The sequence below is a fragment of the Zootoca vivipara genome, chromosome 12, assembly GCF_965207765.1.
Source record: "Zootoca vivipara chromosome 12, rZooViv2.hap1.1, whole genome shotgun sequence".
Lineage (NCBI taxonomy): Eukaryota > Metazoa > Chordata > Lepidosauria > Squamata > Lacertidae > Zootoca > Zootoca vivipara.
Window position 1 is genome coordinate 51,291,328 of NC_142595.1, and position 24,545 is coordinate 51,315,872.

General features: G+C 46.2%; 1 protein-coding gene across 2 annotated transcripts in view; it reads left to right on the forward strand.

Moving 5' to 3' along the window:
* The first annotated feature begins 10,219 nt into the window (after window positions 1–10,219).
* The window catches only part of TNK1 (tyrosine kinase non receptor 1), a 36,222-nt gene continuing 21,896 nt past the window's right edge, over window positions 10,220–24,545 (forward strand). The window contains exons 1-4 of one of the 2 annotated variants that reach the window (XM_060281925.2): window positions 10,220–10,370; window positions 17,689–17,859; window positions 19,962–20,035; window positions 23,599–23,796. In XM_060281925.2, the coding sequence (XP_060137908.2) occupies window positions 17,697–17,859; window positions 19,962–20,035; window positions 23,599–23,796 (435 nt within the window). In that variant the 5' untranslated portion in view covers window positions 10,220–10,370; window positions 17,689–17,696. Of the gene's footprint in view, window positions 10,371–15,206; window positions 15,766–17,688; window positions 17,860–19,961; window positions 20,036–23,598; window positions 23,797–24,545 lie in introns of those variants that run through there. The other variant, XM_060281926.2, reaches the window with a different exon arrangement.

A 24,545-nucleotide genomic window follows, 5' to 3' on the forward strand; every position in this document is an offset into this window, starting at 1 on the left:
AAACCAAGGCACACTTTCCCATAGAAAGTAACGCAAAATGGATTAATCCGTTCCAGACTTTTAAAAACAACCCCTTACGTAGAAAACAGCCGTTTAACATGAATTTTACTCTCTAACAAGACCATTGATCCATAAAGTGATGATAATAATCAACGTACTGTGCTATAAAATAAAAAAGACAGTATTGTAGATGATAAAAATAAAAAAAAAATAAAAAAAATTTTTTAACTTGCCTGCACTGATGAGAGTCATTGTTTTTTGGGGGGGGGGCTTTTATCCATTTTCGCAGCCACACAATCGGTCAATCAGTAGCTGAACTGGGTAATAATAATAATAATAATAATAATGTATTATTTATACCCCGCCCATCTGGCCAGGTTCCCCCAGCCACTCTGGGTGGCTTCCAACAAAATATTAAAATACAGAAATCCATCAAACATTAAAAACTTCCCTAAACAGGGCTGCCTTAAGATGCCTTCTAAAGGTCTGGTAATTGTTATTCTCTTTGACCTCCGGTGGGAGGGCGTTCCACAGGGTGGGCGCCACTACCAAGAAGGCCCTCTGCCTGGTTCCCTGTAACTTGGCTTCTCGCACAGTCACAAAAAAACAAATTAACTGAAAAAGCCTCCCCCCCCCAAAAGCAAAGCGCAAAAACAAAAGCGCCCAATTTAATCTGTTTCGGGAGTCTGTTTGACTTCCGAAATGTTCGGAAACCAAGGCGCAGCTTCTGATTGGTGCAGGCACCCCGGAAACAATAGCCAACAGCCACATCGGGTGTTTGGCTTCCAAAAAACGTTTGGAAAACTGCCTTTCCTCCAAGGAACATGATCCACTTTTTACCTTCACAACAATCCTGTGAGGTAGGTTAACCCGAGAGCCAGTGATTGATCTACAAGGTCATCACCCAGTGATCTTCGGGTGGCTGAGTGGGGATTTGAACTCGGGTCTCCCAGGTTCCAGTCCGACGCTCTAACCGCTGGCTCTTTTTATGTTTTCTATTGAGGACAAATCAGGGGGTCAGTGTTTGGGCATCTGCATTACAGGTGATGTTGGTTACAACTCACAGAGACAAATTGGGTAGAGTTTCAGACTTGAACCTGGCAAGAGACGCGGGTTCGAATCGCCCGCTCGGCCACAAAGATCCCTGGGTGAGCTTGGGGGGCCTGTCAAATGACTTTGCTCGGGGTTGCTGTGGGGATTAACTGAGGGAGAGATCGATGTACGAGCCACCTCGAACTCCTTGGAGGAAAAGGTGCAATAAATTAATAATAATAATAAATAAATAAATGCAATAAATGATGTTGTTATTGATTAATTATGTGCCAAAATGGTATTGTCACGGTGGAGGCGAGAGATCTGCCGGTGGTTATGGCTCACGATGGCTCTATAGAAGCCACATGTTCTATAGAACCTCCATTCTCAGTGGCAGTCTATCTTTGAAGACCAGCTTCCTGGGGAGCGGGGGTAGGAGAGGTTTGTGGCTCACACCCCTTGCTTGCCAGACTTCCACAGGCCAGCCAGATATAGTTAGGTTTAAATTTCCACATCGGAACAGAGGAATAGAAGAACAGCCTGCTGGATCAGGCCGATGGCCTATCTAGTCCAACATCCTGTCCTCGCAGCAGCTGACCAGAGTCCAAGCAGGTCCTGAGTTCAAGAGCAGCACTCTCCATTGCTGCCTCCAACTGCGGAGCGCAGTGAATTTGCCCTGTCCCCCTTTTAAAGCCATCCAGGCTGTTGGCCATCACTGCCTCCTGTGGCAGGGAGTTCCGCAGTCTAACTGCATGCCATGTGAAGACATCCTTCCTTTCCTCTGCCCTGAATTTCCCAGCCAGAGTCTCTGGATGCAGCCGTGTGTGTGTGTGTGTGTGTGTGTGTGTGCATAGTTTCTGAATGAATCACTGTGCAAAGAAACAGGGGGGGGGGGAGGAGAAAAAACCAGAGGCTGTGCAAACCGGTTTCCCCAATGATGAATATTTTCCTTTCCTCTTCGGCAGGTTTTGGCTCCGCGCGAACACTAGAGAAGAGGAGGGGCCAGGATAGGAAAGGGGAGCAAACTACTTGCAGTCACCCCCCCTCCATAATCTCCTCCTTTGGACATGGGTGGGGGGGCGCTGTATAAGAGTCAAGATACGTGAGGCACGAGCTCGGAGAAGCGAAGCTGGCGACACCAAACATCGTGCAAGCAATGTTCAGGACAAAGAGGTCTTGGCTGTGATTGTGTCCCATGTGCGAAATAACTGCACTTTTTTTTTAAAAAAAAATGCACATGTAATTCAAAAAAACAATTTTTATTGAGTTATATATAGGGGGGGAATAGAAATTCAGATGCAAACAGGAACACTAGAAAGTGCCGATTATCCCCTACACTGCTATAACTCCCTAGATCCTAACATCATGCAAAATTATCCCATGTTATGAAATGTAGATTGATTTATACTGTATTTCCAGGTCAATCAGCCACAAAGGTACTATGCTGATTAAAAAAGCTCCACGGGCATTGGGTAAGGAAATCAAAGAGCGGGGGGGGGGTGTCTTTTAAAAAAGCAACCTCTGTTTGTGTTTAAAACGCCCAATCCGTTAAATTTATTGTCCGATTTAGCGAGTTCCAAATTGAAGCATATCGGTTGGGCGGGGGGAATTTATTTCATTGCCTTTGTTACAAATGTTACGTAATAAAACCGAACCGTGTCTTGATGAATTTGCCTGGTTTTTGAAATACTTATTCGCGCAGCGCATCGATAACCTGCGGAACTCCCCACCACAGGAGGCAGCGGCGGCCACCAACCTGAATGGCTTTAAAAGAGGACTGGGCAAATTCATGGAGGAGGAGAAGGGCTATTGATGGCTACTACAAGCCAATATGTCTATGCTCTGAGAGGGCTCTTGCGGTCGGATCCTGCTCACTGGTTTCCCACGGGCATCTGGTTGTCCCCCTGTGAGAACAGGATGCTGGCCTAGATGGGCCTGATCCAGCTGCCTCTTTGTGAACCAAGTGCACAAATATAGGCTGAAGGGCCTGTTGTTGTTCAACATCTTTATAAACGACTTGGATGAAGGAGTTGAGGCCCAGCAAATGTGAGTTCCGGAATGTGCAAAGGGTGTGTCTGAGCATGTGCAAAGGGCTGCTCACGGATTGGTACCCAGCAGCTGGTGGAGACGGGAGGGGGGCGTGCGGCAGAGATGTGTTGCCGTCAATGCGTTACATAACAGGCCCCAGTTAATTAGTGTTGCCTCCGCCAATTAAATGCTCAATTTACCCATTTGAAAACCTCAGAGGCAAACCGGTGGATTTTCTGGGTGCCTGTCACAGAATACGTCTCTTCCCCCTCTCCCCTTGCCACATCCCAATTGCCCTCTGCACCCCTTTCTGATGGAGGGAAGACACACCCCTTCCTCTCCAAGGTAGTGGCAGTGGTCTCTTTGGGCTTTCGTATAAGCAAAGACCTGGCTCCGGAACCTATGGGGGGACCCTGGGGGTCATCTAGACCAACCCCCTGCCCTGCAATGCAGGGATAATAGCTGAAGGATCGCTGTCAGGGGGCCATCCAACCTCTCTTTTAAAAACCCCAATGAATAAGAGTTTTGCGCCCTTCAGGTTCATATCCAGGACCGGATTTATGTCCAGCCGTCCTTTGTCAACAACCAATTGTCACTGTTTTTTTGTGTCAAATATATGCTGTATGGTCATTTATGGACCTCAGAGGTATCGAAAGCCATTTGCACATGCAGAATGTTGTTGTTTAGTCGTTTAGTCGTGTCCGACTCTTCGTGACCCCATGGACCATAGCACGCCAGGCACTCCTGTCTTGCACTGCCTCCCGCAGTTTGGTCAAACTCATGTTCGTAGCTTCAAGAACACTGTCCAACCATCTCGTCCTCTGTCGTCCCCTTCTCCTAGTGCCCTCCATCTTTCCCAACATCAGGGTCTTTTCCAGGGAGTCTTCTCTTCTCATGAGGTGGCCAAAGTCTTGGAGCCTCAGCTTCAGGATCTGTCCTTCCAGTGAGCACTCAGGGCTGATTTCCTGAATGTAGAATGCAGAATGTAGGCACCCTATATATAGAAAGGAGCAAACCCGTGATATTTTAGGGAGCAGGCTAGCAGGTCTGCTATTACAATTCATAGGAGCCTACACAACACAAAACAAAACACAGATATACTTAAGTATATCTGGCGCCGTGGTGCAAAGATCCCTCCAGCCGCCCGCCCCCCCCCCCCGTTTCCCAGAGTTGTCGACTTTTTTTGCGGGGCTGGAGGAGGCGGGCAGCGGCTGGAGGGTGGCTCCGAGTGCGGAAAAGAGGCAGAGGCTCCGAGCGCGGCGTTGCTTCGGTGATGCCGATAGGCGCTGCGCCCAGTCTCCGCCTCTTCCCTGGCGCCCTCCAGAACTTGGCGCCCTGGCGCCCCACGCCACTTACCTCTATGGGCAAGCCGCCCCTGACTGTTGCTGTATATAGGTTTTATTTTATTTGTTTTTTATCTTATATTTTGGAAATGTACATCCACTTTTGTTTTTTCCTTTAAATCTTTTGCGGGGGCCCCAAGAGAGTGGGGCCCTAAGCTAGAGCTTGTTTAGCTTATAGGTAAATCCGGCACTGAATAAGAGTCTTGCCCCCTGCAGGGTCATATCACTGTAGATATGAATCTCTGGCAGATGGCTGCCTCCCCTCTCTTTAAGAACCTCCACCAGGTGTCTGGAGTGGCCAAAAACAAGCTTGCTCCATCTTCCCTGTGATAACTGACAGCCCTTTGGATATTTGAAGGTGGCATGGAGGAAATAGCAAGCTTGTTTTGTTTTCCCCCTGCTCTGGAGGGCAGGACTCGAACCCGTGACTTCAAGTTACAGGGAAGGAGATTCTGACTGGATTTCTGGTGCGAAGAGCTGTTCGACAGCAGGGCGGTCTCCCTCGGGAGGTGGCGGACTCTCCTTCCTTGGAGGCTTTTGAGCAGAGGTTGGGTGGCCATCTATCACAGATGCTTTAGCTGAGATTCGTGCATTGCGGGGGGGGGGTTGGACTGGATGACCCCTGAGGGTCCCTTTCCAACTCCACGATTTATGATTCTATAATTCTTCCAATTAAGATTTCTCTTCCTCTTTCAAAAATTAATCAGGAGGTGGGGGTGGGGGTGGGGTGTTCAAAAGCCTCCTGTGGATTCAAAGGGGGGGGAAACGCAGGTGACTCCTTTTAATTAAGAAGGGCTCTATTTTTAATCTGCAATCAAAGCCTTTTTATTAGCTAATCACACTGATTAAGCAACGGGGAAGCTTTGAGGTTGTCACTGCAATGCTTGGGGATGTGTTTATGCCCTGGGTTTCTTTCTTTTTAATGCTTTTGAAACACAGAATCTTTATATCTTTTTATGATTAATGTGGAAATTGCTCAGTTTGGTTGTGTGTCTTTTTATGTTTTATTTATTGTTTACGGCAGCTTTTCTAATAAAGTTTTTCCCCCCATGTCGTAACTTTTTCATGGTTCGAACTATGGAAAGGTGGCCTAGAAATAAAATTATGCATGTGTGTATTTCATTTATGCCACTGATATTCCACCGTTTTTTTTCTCCAAGGAGCTCAAAGTGGCAGAAACGGTTCTCCCCCTCCTCATTTAATCTCCCCCCACCACAACAACCCTGTGAGGTAGGCTGGCCTGAGAGGCAGTGACTGGCCCAAGATCACCTGATTAATCAATTTGTTTTTCATTAAATGTAAACACATTTGGTTGGATTGCAAAAACAACCACGGCCAAAGTGGTTTCCAAATAAGATAAAACAAGGAGATGATCAATAAGAAAAATTGATGGAAATCATTTAAGACTTTTGGAAAGCTGAAACAGCAACAGACTAAGGTTAAAATTCACACCAGCATTTCTAAGCACCTGGGTAGGTTTGTTTAACCAAGAACATTTTTAGCAGGTGTTGAAAAGAGCAAGGCGATGGCCCTTTCCTGATATCAAGTGGCAGGGAGTTCCAAGGCTCACTAATGAGCTTCATGGCCAAGTGGGGATTTTATTTTATTTTATTAACTTTCTATTTATACTTTTCAGGTTTGTACATTTCATTAATTTCACAATCATTTTAACATTTCAAAGTTTGACTTCCTTCCCACTCTTTCTGCGGTTCCTTAAATTTATTTTTTGAATATCTTCTGCATATCCAAATTCAGTTAATTTGCTCATTTAATTATCTACTTTAAATATATACTTATGAAACTGCAAGTTATTACAATAACCCTGCCAGTGTTTTTATCTGTTTGCAATTTATTCAGTAAGCCATTTCCACTCTTTTATAAAAAGTTTGTTATCTTGATTTCTTATTCTTCCAGTAAGTTTCGCCATTTCTGAATATTCCATAAGTTTTTGCATCCATTCTTCCTTTGCTGGGACTTCTGCTTCTTTCCATTTTTGGGCAAGTAATTTCCTTGCCGCTGTAGTATAGCATACATGAATAAATTCCTATACAATTTAGGTAGTTCTGTCCCTATAATTCCAAAAAGAAAAGCTTCTGGTTGTTGTTGGGGTTTTTTTTACAAAGGTTATTTTGAACATCCTTTTCAATTCATATAATAATAATAATAATAAAAATAATAATAATAATAATAAATTTATTTATTTATACCCCGCCCATCTGGCTGGGTTTCCTCAGCCACTCTGGGCGACTTCCAACAAAATATTAAAAATACATTAAAACACCAGTCATTAAAAACTTCCCTAAACAGGGCTGCCTTCAGGTGTCTTCTAAAAGATAGTTGTTTATTTCCTAGTAAACTTTAACCTTACTACAAGACCACCACGTATGATAAACACAGGGCCGGATTTAGGTTTGATGAGGCCCTAAGCTGTCTCTGTTTTTTGTGTTGAATATATGCTATAAGGTAATTTATGGACCTCACAGGTATCTCAAGCCATCTGCCCATGTCGCCATGCAACCAGTCCATGCAGAATGTAGGCACCCTATATATAAAGGGACCCCTGACCATTAGGTCCAGTCGTGACCGACTCTGGGGTTGCACGCTCATCTCACATTATTGGCCGAGGGAGCCGGCGTACGGCTTCCAGGTCATGTGGCCAGCATGACAAAGCCGCTTCTGGCGAACCAGAGCAGCACACGGAAACGCCGTTTACCTTCCCGCTGTAGCGGTTCCTATTTATCTACTTGCATTTTGACGTGCTTTCGAACTGCTAGGTTGGCAGGAGCTGGGACCAAGCAACAGGAGCTCACCCCGTCGCAGGGATTCGAACCGCCGACCTTCTGATCAGCAAGCCCTAGGCTCAGTGGTTTAACCCACAGCGCCACCTGGGTCCACCCTATATATAGAAAGGAGCAAACCCGTGATAATTTAGGGAGCAGGCTAGCAGGTGGGGCCTATTTCTTACATCCTAGGAGCCTACACAACACAAAACACTGTTGTTGCATGTAGGTTTAATTTTATTTATTTCTTTATCTTATATTTTGGAAATGTACATCCTGGTTTTTTTTTCCTTTTTTGGGGGGGGCCAAGAGAGTGGGGCCCTAAGCTTTAGCTTGTTTAGCTTATATGTAAATCTGGCGCTGGATGAAAAAATAACCTTTATGTTCCGAGTGGGGATTTTTTAACCCTGGTCTCCCAGGTCTTAGTCCGGCAATAACCATTGGACCATACTGCCTCTCCTTGCTCACATTGAAGAAGGGGCAGTCCCCAACCTGGTGTACTCTCAAGGTTTCGCCTCCCATTAGCTGCTGGGACTCGTAGTCCAAAACCTCTGGCGGGCACCGGGTTGAGGATGGTTGCTGCAGGCTCTTGGACGTGGCCTTTTGCAAATCTCCCCCCAGTCGTGGACCCTGGAGCCCCCTTTTAAATCTGGACCCCCTGGGTTTCTCACCATAGCTGCCAAGTTATCCCTTTTTTAAAGGGATTTTCCCTTATGCTGAATAGGCTTCCTCGCGAGAAAAGGGAAAACTTGGCAGCTATGTTTCTCACCCTCCCATCAACGCCTGCTGTCTGCCCCCCCCCAAAACCCTGTTTTTGCAAAGATCTCAGTCATCTGCCTCATTACTCACCTTTTATGGCTTCCCAGCTGTTTTCAGAGGTGACTAATATAAAGCTCTGGAGGAAACAGACATATCCCAGTGTGGGCAGGTGGGGCCTCCTGTTTAAGAAAAAAAAATGTAAATAAAATAAATCCTTTGTCAAGGTAATGACAGTCCCTTGGAAGGGAAAGCTCTGCACTCTGCATAGGTTATGCAGATTTTTGCTCCGCATTGTGTTTTGCATAATATATTCTGCTATTCCACCACCCATCCCTTCCTTCTAGAGGTCATGCAGAGGCTGAAGATTCTCTCTCTCTCCCCCCCCCCAATTCAAATCTCATTTATTTGCCCTTCTGAGACTTGGGAGATTTCACATGCTTTCTTAGCTTATCTGTTCAACCATAGGGACTAGCCCCTTGGTGTTGTTTTTTTTAAGAATCACGGAACTGTAGATGGAAGGGGTCACAAGGGTCATCTAGTCCAACCCCCTGCAATGCAGGAATCTTTTGCCCAAGGTGCATCTCGAACCCAAGACCCTGAGATTTAGAGTCTCATGCTCTCCTATACAGTATATTTATTTCTCTGGAAGCCGAATGTTATACTTTACCTGGTGTAAACAAAACCCTGGCCTTTAAGGTGGTAATGTTTTTGTTGGAAGCCGCCCAGAGTGGCTGGGGGAACCCGGCCAGATGGGCGGGGTATAAATAATAAATTATTATTATTATTATTATTATTATTATTATTATTAACTTATTTTTCTAAAAAAATATTTAAATACAGTCAGTGCTTTTTTTCCTGGGGGTATGCATACCCCTAAGCATTTTGTGAATCTTTGTACTTTTGTCCATTTTTACTGTATTTATTTTCCCTGATTTGAACTACAAAATGGTGATTTTCTTGAGTCAAAATGAGAGTACCCCTAAACATTTTTAATAGAAAAAAAGCACAGTACAGTGATGCAAAGGGAGAAAATCTGTATTACATTCTTAGATTACAATTATATTTGCTTAATTTCTAAAATACAGAAATTCAGCGCTTTCTGGACTGGTAGCCCTGCCCTGGTAGCCCTGCCTCATAATCCCAGGGGACCAGCCACGTTGGCTGGGTCAGAGGTGGTAATGTTTTGGCAGTAGACTGCGGAACTCCCTGCCACAGGAGGCAGTGACCAAACTGGATGGTGCAAAAAGAGGTTCATGAAGGGGAGAGGGCTTTCGGTGGCCATAACTCATATTGGCCATGCTCTGAAACCATGGGAGGCGAGATTGTCGATCTTGTGTTCGAATCCTGCTTGCAGGTTTCCCAGCTGGTGGACCCCTGTGAGCTCAGAACGCTGGACCTGATGGGCCACTGGCCTGATCCTGCTGTGCTCATCGGATGTTCCCAAGCTCTTTGGCGATCCCTCGTAGCCGAGTAAGATTGTCTTCCATAAACACGGTTTTAACAATAGGTCCGTAAGGGACTGTGGAGGCCAATTCTGGATCCTCACGTCCTTCCACAGTGGGGAACATTGGTTTCCGGGTGGGAGTTGATCACGGTTTGGATTTGCCAAGTGTGCCTTCCTCTTAGCACGTTTCTCCCTTGCGTCCTGAGTTCGAGTGTCTTCAAAGGCCACAGCACCTTTGATAAAGGCTGTTCTCCAACTGGAGCACTCGCAGGCAAGCATTTCCCAATTGTCGGTGTTTATACTACATTTTTTTAGATTTGCCTTGAGAGTCTTTGAACCTCTTTTGTTGAGCACCAGCATTACGCTTTCCATGTTTAAGTCTGGAATAGAGTAGTTGCTTTGGAAGACGATCATCAGGCATTCACACAACATGACCAGTCCAACAAAGTTGATGTTGAAGAATCATTGCTTCAACACTGGTGATCTTTGCTTCTTCCAGTACCCTGGCATTACAGTAGTTCACTTGTCTTCCCAAGTGATGTGTAAAATTTTTGGAGACACCGTTGATGAAATCTTTCGAGGAGTTGGAGATGGCGTTTATAAGTGGTCCATGTTTCACAAGTATACAGTAAGCTTGGTAGTACAATAGCTTTGTAAACGAGTATTTCGGTTTCCCTGCGAATGTCCCGATCCTCAAACACTCTGCGCACTCGCAGGCCTTTTTGCTGAGCCTGTAATCTCACCCAGGGACCTCCCACTCCAGGGCGGAGGCTCCACCTGCTTCTCTCTGCCTCCTGCTTCACACCTGTCCCGCCCCAGGTGAGCTCTTGGGAGGCAGGCGGGCGGGGGGAGGAGCTTCCAACACCCAGCAGACTGGGGCTGGCAGGAGGCGAAGCAGGCAGAAAGAAAGAAAGAACGGACGAAAGAAAGAAAGAAAGAAGGATCCGGAGAGGGGAGGAAATCGCCACAGGTTCCTTCATCCAGGTGAGTGCCCAAGGAGTGAGGGATTGTGGGGCAGCAGGTAAGATTGCACCTTTCCTAATGGGGAAACCTTTGCCCCCTTACCTGTCTTACTTTCTTACGCCCCTCCCTTATCTCCGGTTGGTTCTGTCTATCACCTACTTTTTCTTCTTCCTCTTTTTCTGTTGATCTTTCTCTCCTTCTCCACCCACGCCGAGTTCTCTTCATTCCTCATCTCTCTCCTCCTTCCTGGCTGACCCACTTTATCAGCTTCCTCCTCGGAGGCGGTTTCTTCGACCCCCTTATCATCTCTCTCTCTTAAAGAATGGTAAAGTCGGAAGGGACCCCCAAAGGCCATCCAGCCCAACCCCCCTGCAATGCAGGAACCTCAACACCCAGGAAATCCCCATTCCCAACTTTTTGCTCACCTTAACAGACGGCCGGCTTGCCCCTCGGGGAATAGGAGGAGGATCGTTAATAAGGAAAATTAATGTCTTAATGCAGGAGTTAGACTTCCTGGCATCACTCATGGGTTATTCCTGAGACTGACTCCCCAACTTTGAAGCTCCAGGTTACGAGAGCCCATTTAAGTTGCTATATCATCATCATCGCCATCCCACACCCTTGGAGACGAAATTTTCTGGGGCGACGGTTGCTCATGTTCCCATTTCGCAGACGGAGGGAGGGAACTGAGCCAGGCAGGTAGCAGCATGCACCAGGCAGGCCGAAATAATGTGTCATAAGTGTGGAAGACGAGTCTGCTGGATCAGGCCAAGGGGGCCTAGCTAGCCCTGCGCATCCTGTTCTTGCAGCAGCCAACCACAGGCATACAAGCAGAGCAACATCAATTCTCTCCCCAGCATTCAGAGCTTAAAACACAGCCATCGTGGCTGGTGGCCATGGCTAAGCTCATCCGCTCTTAGAGAGCCCCCCAAGTTGGTTCGACGGGTCTGTGCATCTGGCTGTTAACCAGAAGGTTGGTGGTTCGATCCCACCCAGGGGACAGATAAGCGCAGGATCCCTGCGTTGCACAGTGTTGGGCTAGATGGCCGTTGCGGGTCCCAACTCTACAATTCAATGGTTCGGTGTTTCTAAGAGGGCGGCTGTCTCTTGAGGCAGCGAGTTCCACAGTTTAAATCTGAGCGGTGTGGATAAAAAGACTTTCTTCTTCCCGCTCTGGGTTCCAGTAGGATGAGAGAGGGAGAACTACCCCACCCCCACCGCGACTCTGGTGCCTCTGTGACATTCCCTGCAGGATCAGGCCCATGGCACATGCAGTCTAGCATCCTGTTCTCACAAGTGGCTTAACAGATCCTTCAATGGGAAGCCAGCAATCAGGATCCGTGCACTTGATTTAATTCAATCACACACTATAGGCACAAAGCGCATTCCCCACACACACCACAAAGAATTCTGGGCAATGTAGTTTTACCCCTCACAAAGTTACAGCACCCAGCGACCCTTAGCAAACTACAGTACCCAGAATTCTTTGAGGGGGAAAACATAACGTTTTAAAGTTACAGCCTCATAATTTGTAACCCAAACTCCTGGGAACATTCCGTAGATTCCTGTATTTCAGGGGGTTGGGCTAGATGACCTTTGGAAGAACAGCCTTTACGAAAAGTGTCATGGGCTTTGAAGAAACTCGATCTCAGGACACGAGGGAGAAATGTGCTAAGAGGAAGGCACGCTTGGCAAATCCACACCGTGATCAACTCCCGCCTGGAAACCAATGTCGTCACTGTGGAAGGATGTGTGGATCCAGAATTGGCCTCCACAGTCACTTACGGACCCATTGTTAAAACCGTGTTTATGGAAGACAATCTAGCTACGAGGGATCGCCAAAGAAGAACTTTACAGTTCTGTGAAGATAATCCTACAGTTTGCCCAGATATTCCTTTGACTAAGAAAGACAGCGAGAGTTTGGTGCCGGTTCAAACCTTGCCTTGCAAATCTTAAACTCCCAGGACCGATGTATACATAATCCATCCATTTGAATTGCATTGCGTTTTTAGGTGGGCGGAGCCTCAAACAATGGGAGGAATTAGTGTAACGTTTGCTAACTGTTTGAAAGATCTAATTAACAAAGCATTGGAAGGAAGGAGCCGGCTGTTTGCAAATGCGGTGGGTGGATAGAAAAGAAAGCGGGGCGCATTGGCAAAAACGCTCCAGACCCGAAATTGCAGAGCCGTAGAATTGTAGAGTTGGAAGGGGCACCCAGGGTTCATCTAGCTCAGCCCCCTGAAATGCAGGAATCACAGCCAAGGAATCCCTGACAGAGGATTCCTGTCCTCTGCTCAAAAACCTCCAGTGAAGGAAAGTCCAAATCGTGGACACCTAAGGAAGCTGAAGGTCTGGAGATTCAGGACAGATAAACGAGCAACATCATGCAGCGCGTGGTTAAACTGCGGAACTCCCTGCCGCAGGAGGCAAGGGCGGCCAACAACTTTAAAAGAGGATTGGAGAAATTCATGGAGGAGGAGAGGGCTATCGATGGCTACTGTGCCTCCACAGTTGAAGTCTTCCATGCTGCTGGGTACCAGTTGCTGGAAACCGCAGGAAGGGAGAGTGGGTCTTGAGTTCGAATCCTGGTGGTAGGTTTCCCTTTTCATTTTTAAATAATCTTTATTCAAATTTTTAAAAGACACATACATAACAAAGGAAAACAAAAATGATAATAATAATAAGAAGAATGTTCAAATTATATACATACACAATAATTTTATAAATTATAAAAAGGAGACCAAAGAACAAAAAGAGACATAAGCAATATTGTCACAAATAAAGTAAAAAAAGAAAAAGGGAAAGAAAAATACAGATAAAAAATACAGATAAAAAATACAGATAAAAAAAAGATATAAAAAAATACACCTGGTTGGCCACTGCAGGAACAGGATGCTGGACTAGATGGACTCTTATGTTCTTATGCTACTGCAAAATGAATGTGCTCCAATTTTCCTGCATTGCAGCCTTTTAAGATATATCATGCATGTCCAACAAGTAGATTGCGGCATGTTCCTGGTAGATCTCTGGCCCCAGCAATCTCCTTACAAAAAAGCAAAAAACAAACAAACTTTGTCTTGCTAAAAAAAGCTCCACAACTTTGGGTAGATCATTGCCAGTTTTTTTTACTGTGAGTAGATCGCAGTCTGTTGGGAGATGGGAGACCCCTGATATATATATTCATACATTGCCCATCTATCTGGGTTTTTCCAGCCACTCTGGACAGCTTCCAACACATATAAAAACATAATAAAATGTCAAACGTTAAAAACTTCCCTAAACAGAGCAGCCTTCAGATGTCTTCTAAAAGTCAGATAGTTGTTTATTTCCTTCACTTCTGATGGGAGGGCGTTCCACAGGACGGGTGCCACTACCGAGAAGGCCCTCTGCCTGGTTCCCTTCAACCTTGCTTCTCGCAATGAAGGAACCGCCAGAAGGCCCTCGGAGCTGGACCTCAGGGTCTGGGCTGAGCGATGGGGGTGGAGACGCTCCTTCAGGTCTACTGGGCCGAAGCCGTTTAGGGCTTTCAAGGTCAGCACCAACACTTTGAATTGTGCTCGGAAACGTCCTGGGAGCCAATGTAGATCTTTCAAGACCAGTGTTATGTGGTCTCGGCGGCCGCTCCCAGTCACCAGTCTAGCTGCCGCATTCTGGATTAGTTGTAGTTTCCGGGTCACCTTCAAAAGTAGCCCCACGTAGAGCGCATGGCAGTACTCCAAATGAATCAGGATGCCCCCTTTGTCAAGAATGTTTTTGAAACCAGGTAGTGATGGAGGCGGGAAGGCGTCAAGGAACCAGCCCCTGGCCAGCTTTGGGCCAGCTTTTATTGCAATAAAGCAGCTAAAACTAGCGAGGGGCAGTGTCGTGTAGTGGTTAGAGTGTCGGGCAAGGACGTAGGGGGAGAGCCACGTTCGAATCCCCACTTGGCCACGAAGCTCACAGGGTGGAGACCTCGGGCCAGTCGCTGCCGCTTAGCCTAAACTGCCTCGCTGGGTTGATGTTAGGGAGGGGAGAAATCATGTCTTGGGCTCCTTTGAGATAAAAGGTATGATGGGGAAAAAATGCAACAGACAGACAGACAGACAGACAGACAGACAGACAGACAGACAAACTATAATGGGATCAGGGTTTGGGCTGCCTGCAGATGTCTGAAGTTTGAGAGACGTGGGTGCATAGAATCATAGAATCGTAGAGTTGGAAGAGACCACAAGGGCCCTCCAGTCCAACCCCCTGCCGAGCAGGAAACACCATCAAAGCATTCTTGACATATGCCTGTCAAGCCTCTGCTTAAAGACCTCCAAAGAAGGAGACTCCACCACATTCCTTGGTAGCAAATTCCACTGCCGAACAGCTCTTACTGTCAGGAAGTTCTTCCTAATGTTTAGGTGGAATCTTCTTTCTTGTAGCTTGAATCCATTGCTCCGTGTCCGCTTCTCTGGAGCAGCAGAAAACAACCTTTCTCCCTCCTCTCTATATGACATCCTTTGATATATTTGAACATGGCTATCATATCACCCCTTAACCTTCTCTTCTCCAGGCTAAACATACCCAGCTCCCTAAGCTGTTCCTCATAAGGCATCGTTTCCAGGCCTTTGACCATTTCCGTTGCAATGTGGATAAAATTCATTCATCCCCCCCCCCAACAAAATATAGTCTGGTCCCCTACAAGGTTTGAGGGACAGTGGACCGGGCCCCTGTTGCAAACATTTGCTGACCCCTGGGCTAGAGACCCCGTTCTCCTTGCTCAAAAAAACAAAACAAAACAGCCTAGGCCTTTCTGTCGGGAGGCCGGCTTACGCGTAGTCCGCCGAGCATCTTGTCAATATTTGCTCATGCTTTGGACTTTGACGTTGTGGCACAGGGTGAGGCCACAGAGGCGCTACGGACAGGAGCCGGTTTGGACAACGGCAGGAGGGGTGGGGCAAGGAAGATGGTGGGTAGCGGCTTGGAGGAGAGGAAGAGGCTTTGGGGGGGAAAACAGGATTCCTACATTCCCCCAAAGACTCTCCAATGCTTCACCTCTACTGTACTTAGAAGCGCATTTAAATAATAATTTTTGCTAGCACTGCTTGGCGCCTTTAAGACCCGTGTGGTAGGTGGATGTCCAACAGGTGCTCCACCACCACCTCAGCACATAGGTGCAGAAATGCATTGCAGCGGGTTGGACTAGATGACCCTCGGGTTCCCTTCCAGCGATCGGTGATCAGAATGCTTCTCTGGCTGAATTCCGCCCTCTGAGGGAACTGGGAAGGGGATAACCCCCACTTTTGGGGGTCTGGGCAAGCAAGGGGCTGATCCCCCTGCACCCCCTCATTTATTTATCGCATTCGGATCCTCCTTTTTTCCACCCGAAGAGCTCAAAGTGGCGTGCGTGCTTCTCCGACCCTTCAAGCGATCCCTACAACGACCCTGCGAGGTAGGTTCTAGGCTGAGAGAGGTGGCGACCGGCCCCCGAGGTCCCAGCCAGCGAGCTTCGTGAGGAGTGGGGGAGCTTCGCACCCAGGTCTCTCCCAGTCCGACCCCCTAACCCCTGGGTAGGCAAACTAAGGGCCGGGGGCCGGATCCGGCCCAATCGCCTTCTCAATCCAGCCCACGGACGGTCCGGGAATCAGTGTGTTTTTACATGAGTAGAATGTGTGCTTTTGTTTAAAATGCATCTCTGGGTTATTTGTGGGGCATAGGAATTTGTTCATTCCCCCCCCCCAAATATAGTCCGGCCCCCCACAAGGTCTGAGGGGCAGTGGACCGGCCCCCTGCTGAAAAAGTTTGCTGACCCCTGACCTCTACGCCACTCCCTTCTCTTCTACTGCCCCCCACCCCCTAAGCCCACTGCTAGGGACCCCTGGGCTCCCATAGGACCCAACTCCCCTGCCCCATTGCTTAATTTGGGGCGTCTGAACCCGGTGACTCCTAGCTTTCTTCCCCAGCCCCTCAGGCTGATTCTGACTGTATTGCCTGCAGGTGAGCAAGGCTTTTCTGCCTGTGTGGCATCCCCGGCTGATCTGGAAACACCCAAGTTAGAAAAAGGAAAGGGAAACACCCCCCGCCCCAGGCGAGTCGAGCTTCCCAGGTTTCCCCCCTGCAAGGAACCCAGGAGTCCTGATTCAAGGCTCCCTCCCCTTCCCTGAGGACCCAGGAGTCCGGGTGTCTCCCCAGCAGCCAGGGAGGCCAACCCCTCCTGTCTTGCCGGCTGAGATCCTCCCCCAGCAGAAACAGGTTTGGCCAGGTTGAACTGCTCTTGGCGGTTCAGATTCTCTTCCTTTGGCCTCTTCCTCTTCACACACAAACGCTGGTAAAAAAGGTCAGGCAGCCATCACACAGGTGCAGCTGGTCTTAGGGACCCTGGGTCGCCGGGTCAGAGGGACCAGTTTTCAGGAACGCAGCTGGGCGTCAGGGGGGAATTCAGCAGGCAGAGAGGAGAACTTCCCGTCGCTTAGTGCTTGCTTCTACACCTGTTGAATTTCTGGCTGCTATTCAGGGCCCCTAAGGATTTCGTTTTCTGGGGTTCGTCAGCTGCAATTCCTATGTTACCAGGGGGTTGGATTCGAATGATGATCCTCAGGGTCCCTTCCAGCTCTAGGAATCCCGCCCCAAAAGAACGAAGGTGGATATCGGCTGCGAGTTCGAATGGCGGCAGTCGGAATTTGCTTTCGATGCAGCTGACCTGAATCTTTAATCCATTCTGCCTAGAGAGGAGGAATTAACTCAGGGACTCTTTACAGATCAATCAGCAGCATTTAGGCCACACGCTGAGAGCAAACTCGCTGCAGGAAATGATGACTCGAGTGAGTGAGTCAGGCTACACTAAGTAGGAGGAGGCCCAAATGGATTTTTAAAAACCCAGACTGACTGACCAGGAAAAAGACCCTGTGATAAAGGCAAATTCCATGGCAGGGATCATTAGGAAAATAATTGAAAATTAATCTGCCGCTATCGCAAGGGTGCCCGGACTTGAAATACTGTCTACCGTTCTGGTTGTCTCACACCAGAAAGGATATTGTAGTGTTGGGGGAAGGGCTTCATTCCCTCAGGCTTCCTCAGCTCCACCAGCCAGTCGATACAAGAACAACTGTCTAGAAATTGGCGCCTGCGTTTGGATTTTCCTCTTCCCTCCCTGTCCCTTTTTCCTTGTGTGCTGTGTCTCTTTTCGGATTGCAACCTGTGGGGGCAGGGACTGTCTTGTAAGCAGTTCTGGGAGCCTTTTTGGGCACAAACCCTCTAAATAACCAAACAGCAGGGGTACTTTTGCCCATCTTTAAATTGAGATTTTTATTTTTATTTTGCTAACCACTAGGTCCTGTTTTCTCTCTCTCCCCTCACCTTATAAAAACCCCACCAGGTGCTGTCATGGCACCAGATGATGGCACCGACTGGCTGCTCCAGTTGTTGTCCGAAATCCAGCTGGAGCAGTTTTATGGCAAAATCCGCAACGAGCTTCACGTCACCCGCCCAGGACATTTCGATTACGTCAAGCCCTCGGATCTGGAACGCATTGGCATGGGGCGCCCAGGTAGTTCATGTGTGATGGTGCAACAGGGTATATTTTGGGGGGGTGTGGTTTGCTGAGGCTGCTTGGGGTGGTCATGTCACGGGGGGAAGTCCGTGGTGATGTCATGGTTGTAACACTTGGAGACGGAGGTTAATTGGGAGACGGGGATGAAGAGGGGTCTGGGCACCTCAGAGTGTCTGTGGCAGGAGAGGATGGGAAGCGTAACAGCAAGATCCAATGACAACCAAAGAAACATTTAAGCCAGGCCTAGGCAAACTCCGGCCCTCCAGATGTTTGGGACTACAATTCCCATCATCCTTGACCACTGGTCCTGTTAGCTAGGGATCATGGGAGTTGTAGTCCCAAAACAGCTGGAGGGCCGGAGTTTGCCTAGGCCTGAAATTTTAAGCATTTCAGTGTAGTACAGCATAGAATAGCACCGATTATTATTATTTATTTATTTAGAGTCGGACACGACTAAACGACTAAACAACAACAATTTATTATTATTAATTGCAGAACATGGATAGATGTTTTTCAAAATGAGAGCACCAAGTGATACAGAGGACAATCTAGTTGTGATCCAGTTGTGTTCGACATTATAAAGCACTGCTAGGAGTTGCTTCTTTTTGCTTTCCAATGTATTTATCAATAAAAAAAAAAATCAGTGTGGCCCAAGAAAACTTTGATTCTGAAAGTGTGGCCCTGAGGGGGGGGAAAGTCTGAGATCCACTGGTCTGTACTGTGATTTGCAGCCAGCTCTTGCCAGGCTGACATTGCAGGCACATTAATATGTAATAATAATAATAATAATAATAATAATAATAATAATAATAATAATAATATAATATTAAAGATCATCTCACCCATTTGTGGCTTTTTTGTTTTGTTTTTGGACTCCAGGCAGAGTATTTATTTGTATTTATTTCATAAGATTTATACGCTGACTGATGTAAACAAACAAACCTCAAAGCTGTTTACAAAGAGAATAAAACGATAAAACTATCAGTAGAAGCAGCCCTTTTAAAACACCCGAAAGATAAGATCAGCAATAAACTTAATGCAGACCATTTTGCCCATCTGGAGATTCAAACCCTCCTGCTGCCTCTGGAAGGCTGCCAGGCAAACAACACGTTATAGAATTCGGAAGTCCTGGAAATGGACGTCCCTTTAACTAAATCAAGTTTCTAGTCCTCATGAGGTGCAGAGAGAAGAGCGCTTTTGCACGTGCACAGGCTGTGCATGGCATGAAAACCTGCCAGAAAAGCGGGACAAATCTTCCTGGGGTCAATAGTGGGCACTTTTCGTTTATAAAATGCAATTCTCCGCTTTCCAATGGAACCAGGCAGAGTGGATAAAAATCAATATTATGGTTTTTTTATTTTAAAAAAACCAGGTTTTTTTATAAAAAAATCGTATTAAAAAAACTAAAATGCTTTTGGAGGAAAAAAATTTCTAAAGATAATTTTCTATTTAAGTTATGGTACATTATAATCGAAAGGCTATTTATCAGGAAATAAGGATTTGTTTAAAGTTTTGCATGTGTGCTAAAAAAAAATCATTTAACCACACCAGTTACCAAACATGGATACATATGCTATCATGTTATTGCTTTAGTTAAATAAATTGTTTAAATTGTTGTTAAGGAAATGATTATTTTTCTCCTTCCAATAAAGTACGGCAGAAAAGTTGTCCAAATATAAACAATATTTTCATCATTACCTGTCTTTGCATTTCTAACAGTATAAGCAAATTAGTAATTTTTGATATAACTGTAAAAACTGCTCTGGAAATTTATTATTCCCAAAACTGAAACCTTCATTTGGTTGTAAATATTAAGATGATACCAGCAAGAATGAGTTTTTTTCTGTTTAAAAAAATGATTTAAATCAAGTCTTACTGACTAGGGTTTTAAATTGTGTTTTAAATTTGATTTAAATCAAATCCACCCTTGCACCAGGCATTGGGTAAAGGCTGGGCTCATTTTGTTCCATGGGGTAATTTTGATTTCCAGGGATGATGTGAGCCTTGGGGTCCTAACCAGTTACATCAAAAAAGCCAAAATGGGCCAAGAGTCATAATTTGCAATCATTTGAGACTGAGATTTCATCCCTCTCCTTTAGGACAGAGACGGTTGGAGGAAGCGTTGAAGAGGAGAAGACCTCAAGGCCAGCGCCCCATGTCCTGGGTCTATAAGGTGGGTACTTTCTGCCTGCCTTGAAGAAACACACAAATATTAGGGTCATGGCCATAAAATCGGAAGTAAATCGAGTTAGGGCCAGTCCAGGGACAAAGATGGACGTTCTCCATGTGAAAAGGATCTAGGAGTCTTGGCACATCACAAACTTGACATGAGTCAGCAGTGTGATGCAGCAGCTAAAAAAGCCAATGCAATTCTGGGCTGCATCAATAGGAGTATAGCATCTAGATCAAGGGAAGTAATACGGTAGTACCACTGTATTCTGCTCTGGTCAGACCTCACCTGGAGTACTGTGTCCAGTTCTGGGCACCACAGTTCAAGAAGGATACTGACAAGCTGGAACGTGTCCAGAGGAGGGCAACCAAAATGGTCAAAGGCCTGGAAACGATGCTTTATGAGGAATGGCTTAGGGAGCTGGGTATGTTTAGCCTGGAGAAGAGAAGGTGAAGGGGTGATATGATTTGTTGTTGTTTAGTCGTTTAGTCGTGTCCGACTCTTTGTGACCCCATGGACCAGAGCACGCCAGGCACTCCTGTCTTCCACTGCCTCCCGCAGTTTGGTCAAACTCATGTTTGTAGCTTCGAGAACACTGTCCAACCATCTCGTCCTCTGTCGTCCCCTTCTCCTAGTGCCCTCCATCTTTCCCAACATCAGGGTCTTTTCCAGGGAGTCTTCTCTTCTCATGAGGTGGTTCTCTTCTCATGATATGATAGCCATGTTCAAATATATAAAAGGATGTCATATAGAGGAGGGTGAAAGGTTGTTTTCTGCTGCTCCAGAGAAGCGGACACGGAGCAATGGAGTCAAACTACAAGAAAGAAGATTCCACCTAAACATTAGGAAGAACTTCCTGACAGTAAGAGCTGTTCGGCAGTGGAATTTGCTGCCAAGAAGTGTGGTGGAGTCTCCGTCTTTGGAGGTCTTTAAGCAGAGGCTTGACAGGCATATGTCAAGAATGCTTTGATGGTGTTTCCTGCTTGGCAGGGGGTTGGACTGGATGGCCCTTGTGGTCTCTTCCAACTCTATGATTCTATGATTCCTTCCTGGCAACAGACCCCTGTGTTGCAATATAGACAAGCTGAACAAAATAACACAACACGATGGCCAATAACAATGGCACTGAACCCTATTTATAGACTAATACAAACGATCCAAAATTACAACCAAGTCTCTAAATCTTCTTCACCAGTCATGGTAGAATAATTCAAAAGTTCGATATATACATAATCTGTCACCAAATATCGCCGGAACAGAGTTTCCGCCTAATCAATCTGTTTCGTTCAATGCTTCTTCAGCCAATCTTGATCAATTCTACATCAGCCAGACTTGTAAGAATTAATATGAGAAGGATGCACTTCAATTCCTTAACAAGCCCATCTTACATGGAAGCAAATATAAACGCTGTAGAAAATATCATCTACAATACTGTCTTATTACTTTTACAGCACCAGTACATTCATTATTGCATTCATTTTACGGATCCAGGATCAGTGATGACTACCGTATCATATGAGCACTGATCCAGAGCATATTTTCTACAGCGTTTATAGAATTGATCAAGATTGGCAAATGAAGCATCGAACGTGTTAGAATCATAGAGTTGGAAGAGACCACAAGGGCCATCCAGTCCAACCCCCTGGCAAGCAGGAAACACCATCAAAGCATTCTTGACATATGCCTGTCAAGCCTCTGCTTAAAGACCTCCAAAGAAGGAGACTCCACCACACTCCTTGGCAGCAAATTCCACTGCCGAACAGCTCTTACTGTCAGGAAGGCCAGGGTAGAAATTTAAGAAATTAAGTATCAGTGACTGATAGTTGTTGCTGCCGTTGCCCGAAATACAGTAATCAATGTAATTATTATATACTGTATATTCCTGTGTATAAGACTACTTTTTAACCCAGGAAAATCTTCTCAAAAGTCGGGGGTTGTCTTATAGGCCAGGTTGTATTTCTTATACGGCGAGTATATCCCAAACTCTATATTTTAACTGTAAAAGTTGGGGGTCGTCTTATACGCCCAGTCGTTTTATACGCCGGAATATACGGTATTAGAATAGAATAGAATAGAGTAATAGAATAAATCTTTATTGTCATTGTCCCCTTGCGGGAACAACGAAATTTCTTGGTTGCTATCTCTGTTTTATATAACTAAATTACATTCTCTCTCTTTTTTTGGAAATATTTTTTATTAGTTTTTACAAGAACAAATTTAAAGTAAAAGAAAAAGCCTTTAACCTATCCGTATATGAGATTTTCTGAATCTCATGACTTCCCCCCCATCCTTAAAATAATTTTTCTAAGGCTACATATCATTACGTTCTCCACAGTTTTCATCTCTCTAAATGACCCATATCTTTCGTTTCTTTGCAAGTTATTTTTAAAGCCCAGCTAAGGTTTTTATTTGTTTACAATGGTCTCCTAAGTAAGATACGAATTTCCCCCATTCTTCTCTAAAGTCATTATCTTCTGGGTTCCTGAGTCTCCCAGTCAGTTTGGCCATTTCAGCAGAATGCAGCAGTTTCGGCTTGCTATTCTTCCCTAGTCAGGACCAACATTGAATTACATTCTCAGTTGTAATGGGATGATATGAATGGAAAACAAAAGTTGTATGTTATGTTATATGCTATATGTTTTGTTTTAAGCTAATTATGTTTAATAAAGTTGTTTAAAATTAAAATTAAAATAAAATAAATTACATTCTCAGATTCTCAGACATTTATTGGCATATAAATGACCCACACAATATTGTGGGGGCTGAACTGGGGTCTTTTTGGCTGTCCTTGTGGGAGGAGGGCTAGGGATTTTACAGCGTTCAGCTCTCCTGGGGCAGAAATTTATAAAGCTTTTCCCCACTACCCTTCCTTATTTCTTTCTTTAAAAAATTTTTAAAATTAATTTTCCATTTTTAACAATATTATAACATCATAACACCTTTTATAAAAATTTATGCTCTGCCGAGCTCTCGACTTCCCTCCGCCCGTCTTCTGGTATTTGTAAAACGCATATTATACCCACACGTTTAATACATCTCGATTCTACAGATATCTTAAATTGTGTAAAACTTGAAGCACAAATGGAACGTTCCTTCTTTTAAACGTTGTGGGTTTTTTTTATCTCAGTCCTGCTAGTGTCTTTATATCATAGGTAGGTAAAATAAGGTCCAGGGGCCGGATCCGGCCCAATCGCCTTCTAAATCTAGCCCGCGGACGGTCCGGGAATCAGCGTGTTTTTACATGAGTTGAATGCGTCCTTTTATTTAAAACGCATCTCTGGGTTATTTGTGGGGCATAGGAATTCGTTCATCCCCCCCCCCAATATAGTCCGCCCCCCCAAGGTCCGAGGGACAGTGGACCGGCCCCCTGCTGAAAAAGTTTGCTGACCCCTGCTTTATATGTTTACAGTGATTGTCTAAATATTGAATAAATTTACTCCATCCTCTCTGAAACGTTTGGTGGCTCTGGTTTCGGATTTCGCCCGTCAGCTTTGCCAATTCCGCATAGTCCACCATCTTCATCTTCAACCGTTGTAATTCCCTTTCTTATTTCTGCCCGGACGTAGATGTTCACTGGCACGCGGATCCTGGAAAGCGACGAAGCCCCCAGCCCAGCCCAGCCCTGCCCGACCCCCCGGGCCGATGCCGAAGCTTCTCTCAAGTGCCTGATCAGCGAGTGGGACCTGCGCATCCGCGAGCGGCTGGGGGACGGCTGCTTTGGGGTCGTGCATCGCGCTGAGTGGAGCACGCCCAGCGGGGGAGTGGTACGTTTTCTTCCCCCCGACTCCGGACGCTTTGCTTCTCTACCTGTTGGACAGCCGCCCTCTGGAGCTGGGACCTTTGCTGTTGCATCTGAGCCAAGATGGGCTGTTTGTTTCAGGGGTGGGGAAACCTGTCGAGGGCCGCTTCCCACCTATTGGGGGCCGCGGGTGGGGCCACAGCCCAAAGTGGGTAGAGCCACCCTTTTCCCCTCTCTCTTTTCTCTCCCACCCCTTTCCTTCCCCCTCTTGCTTTCCCTGTGGGCTTTTCTGCCCGCCACAAAATAGGACAACTTAAGGACCGTGGCGGCACCGAGAGCTTGAGATTTGCCTGCAGCCCCCCAGGGAGCTTCGTGGCTGAGTGGGGATTTGAACCCAGGCCCATGTTAAGCATCAGAGATTCCCGATAGAAAGACCTTTGGCCTGACCCAGGGTGGTCAGAATCCTTCCTTTTCTACCCACCCAATAGCCGTCAGTTAATAGACGACTCAGTGGAGCCTCCAGGTCTAGAAGCAGTCTATCGCGCAATATCAGACCCTGGTGAGAAATGGCAGGAGAGAGCTGTTGGCGTCATGATACCTTCCTTCTGGGCATCTGCCAGGCAATGGCCCATCTAGTCCAGCACTGCCTCTTGTGGCAGGGAGTTCCACAGTTCTAACTATGTGCAAAGAAAGACTTCCTTTTATCCACCCTGAATCTTTTCATTGGGTGTCCTAGGGTTACGAGAGAGGGAGGAAAACTTTCCCCTATCCTCT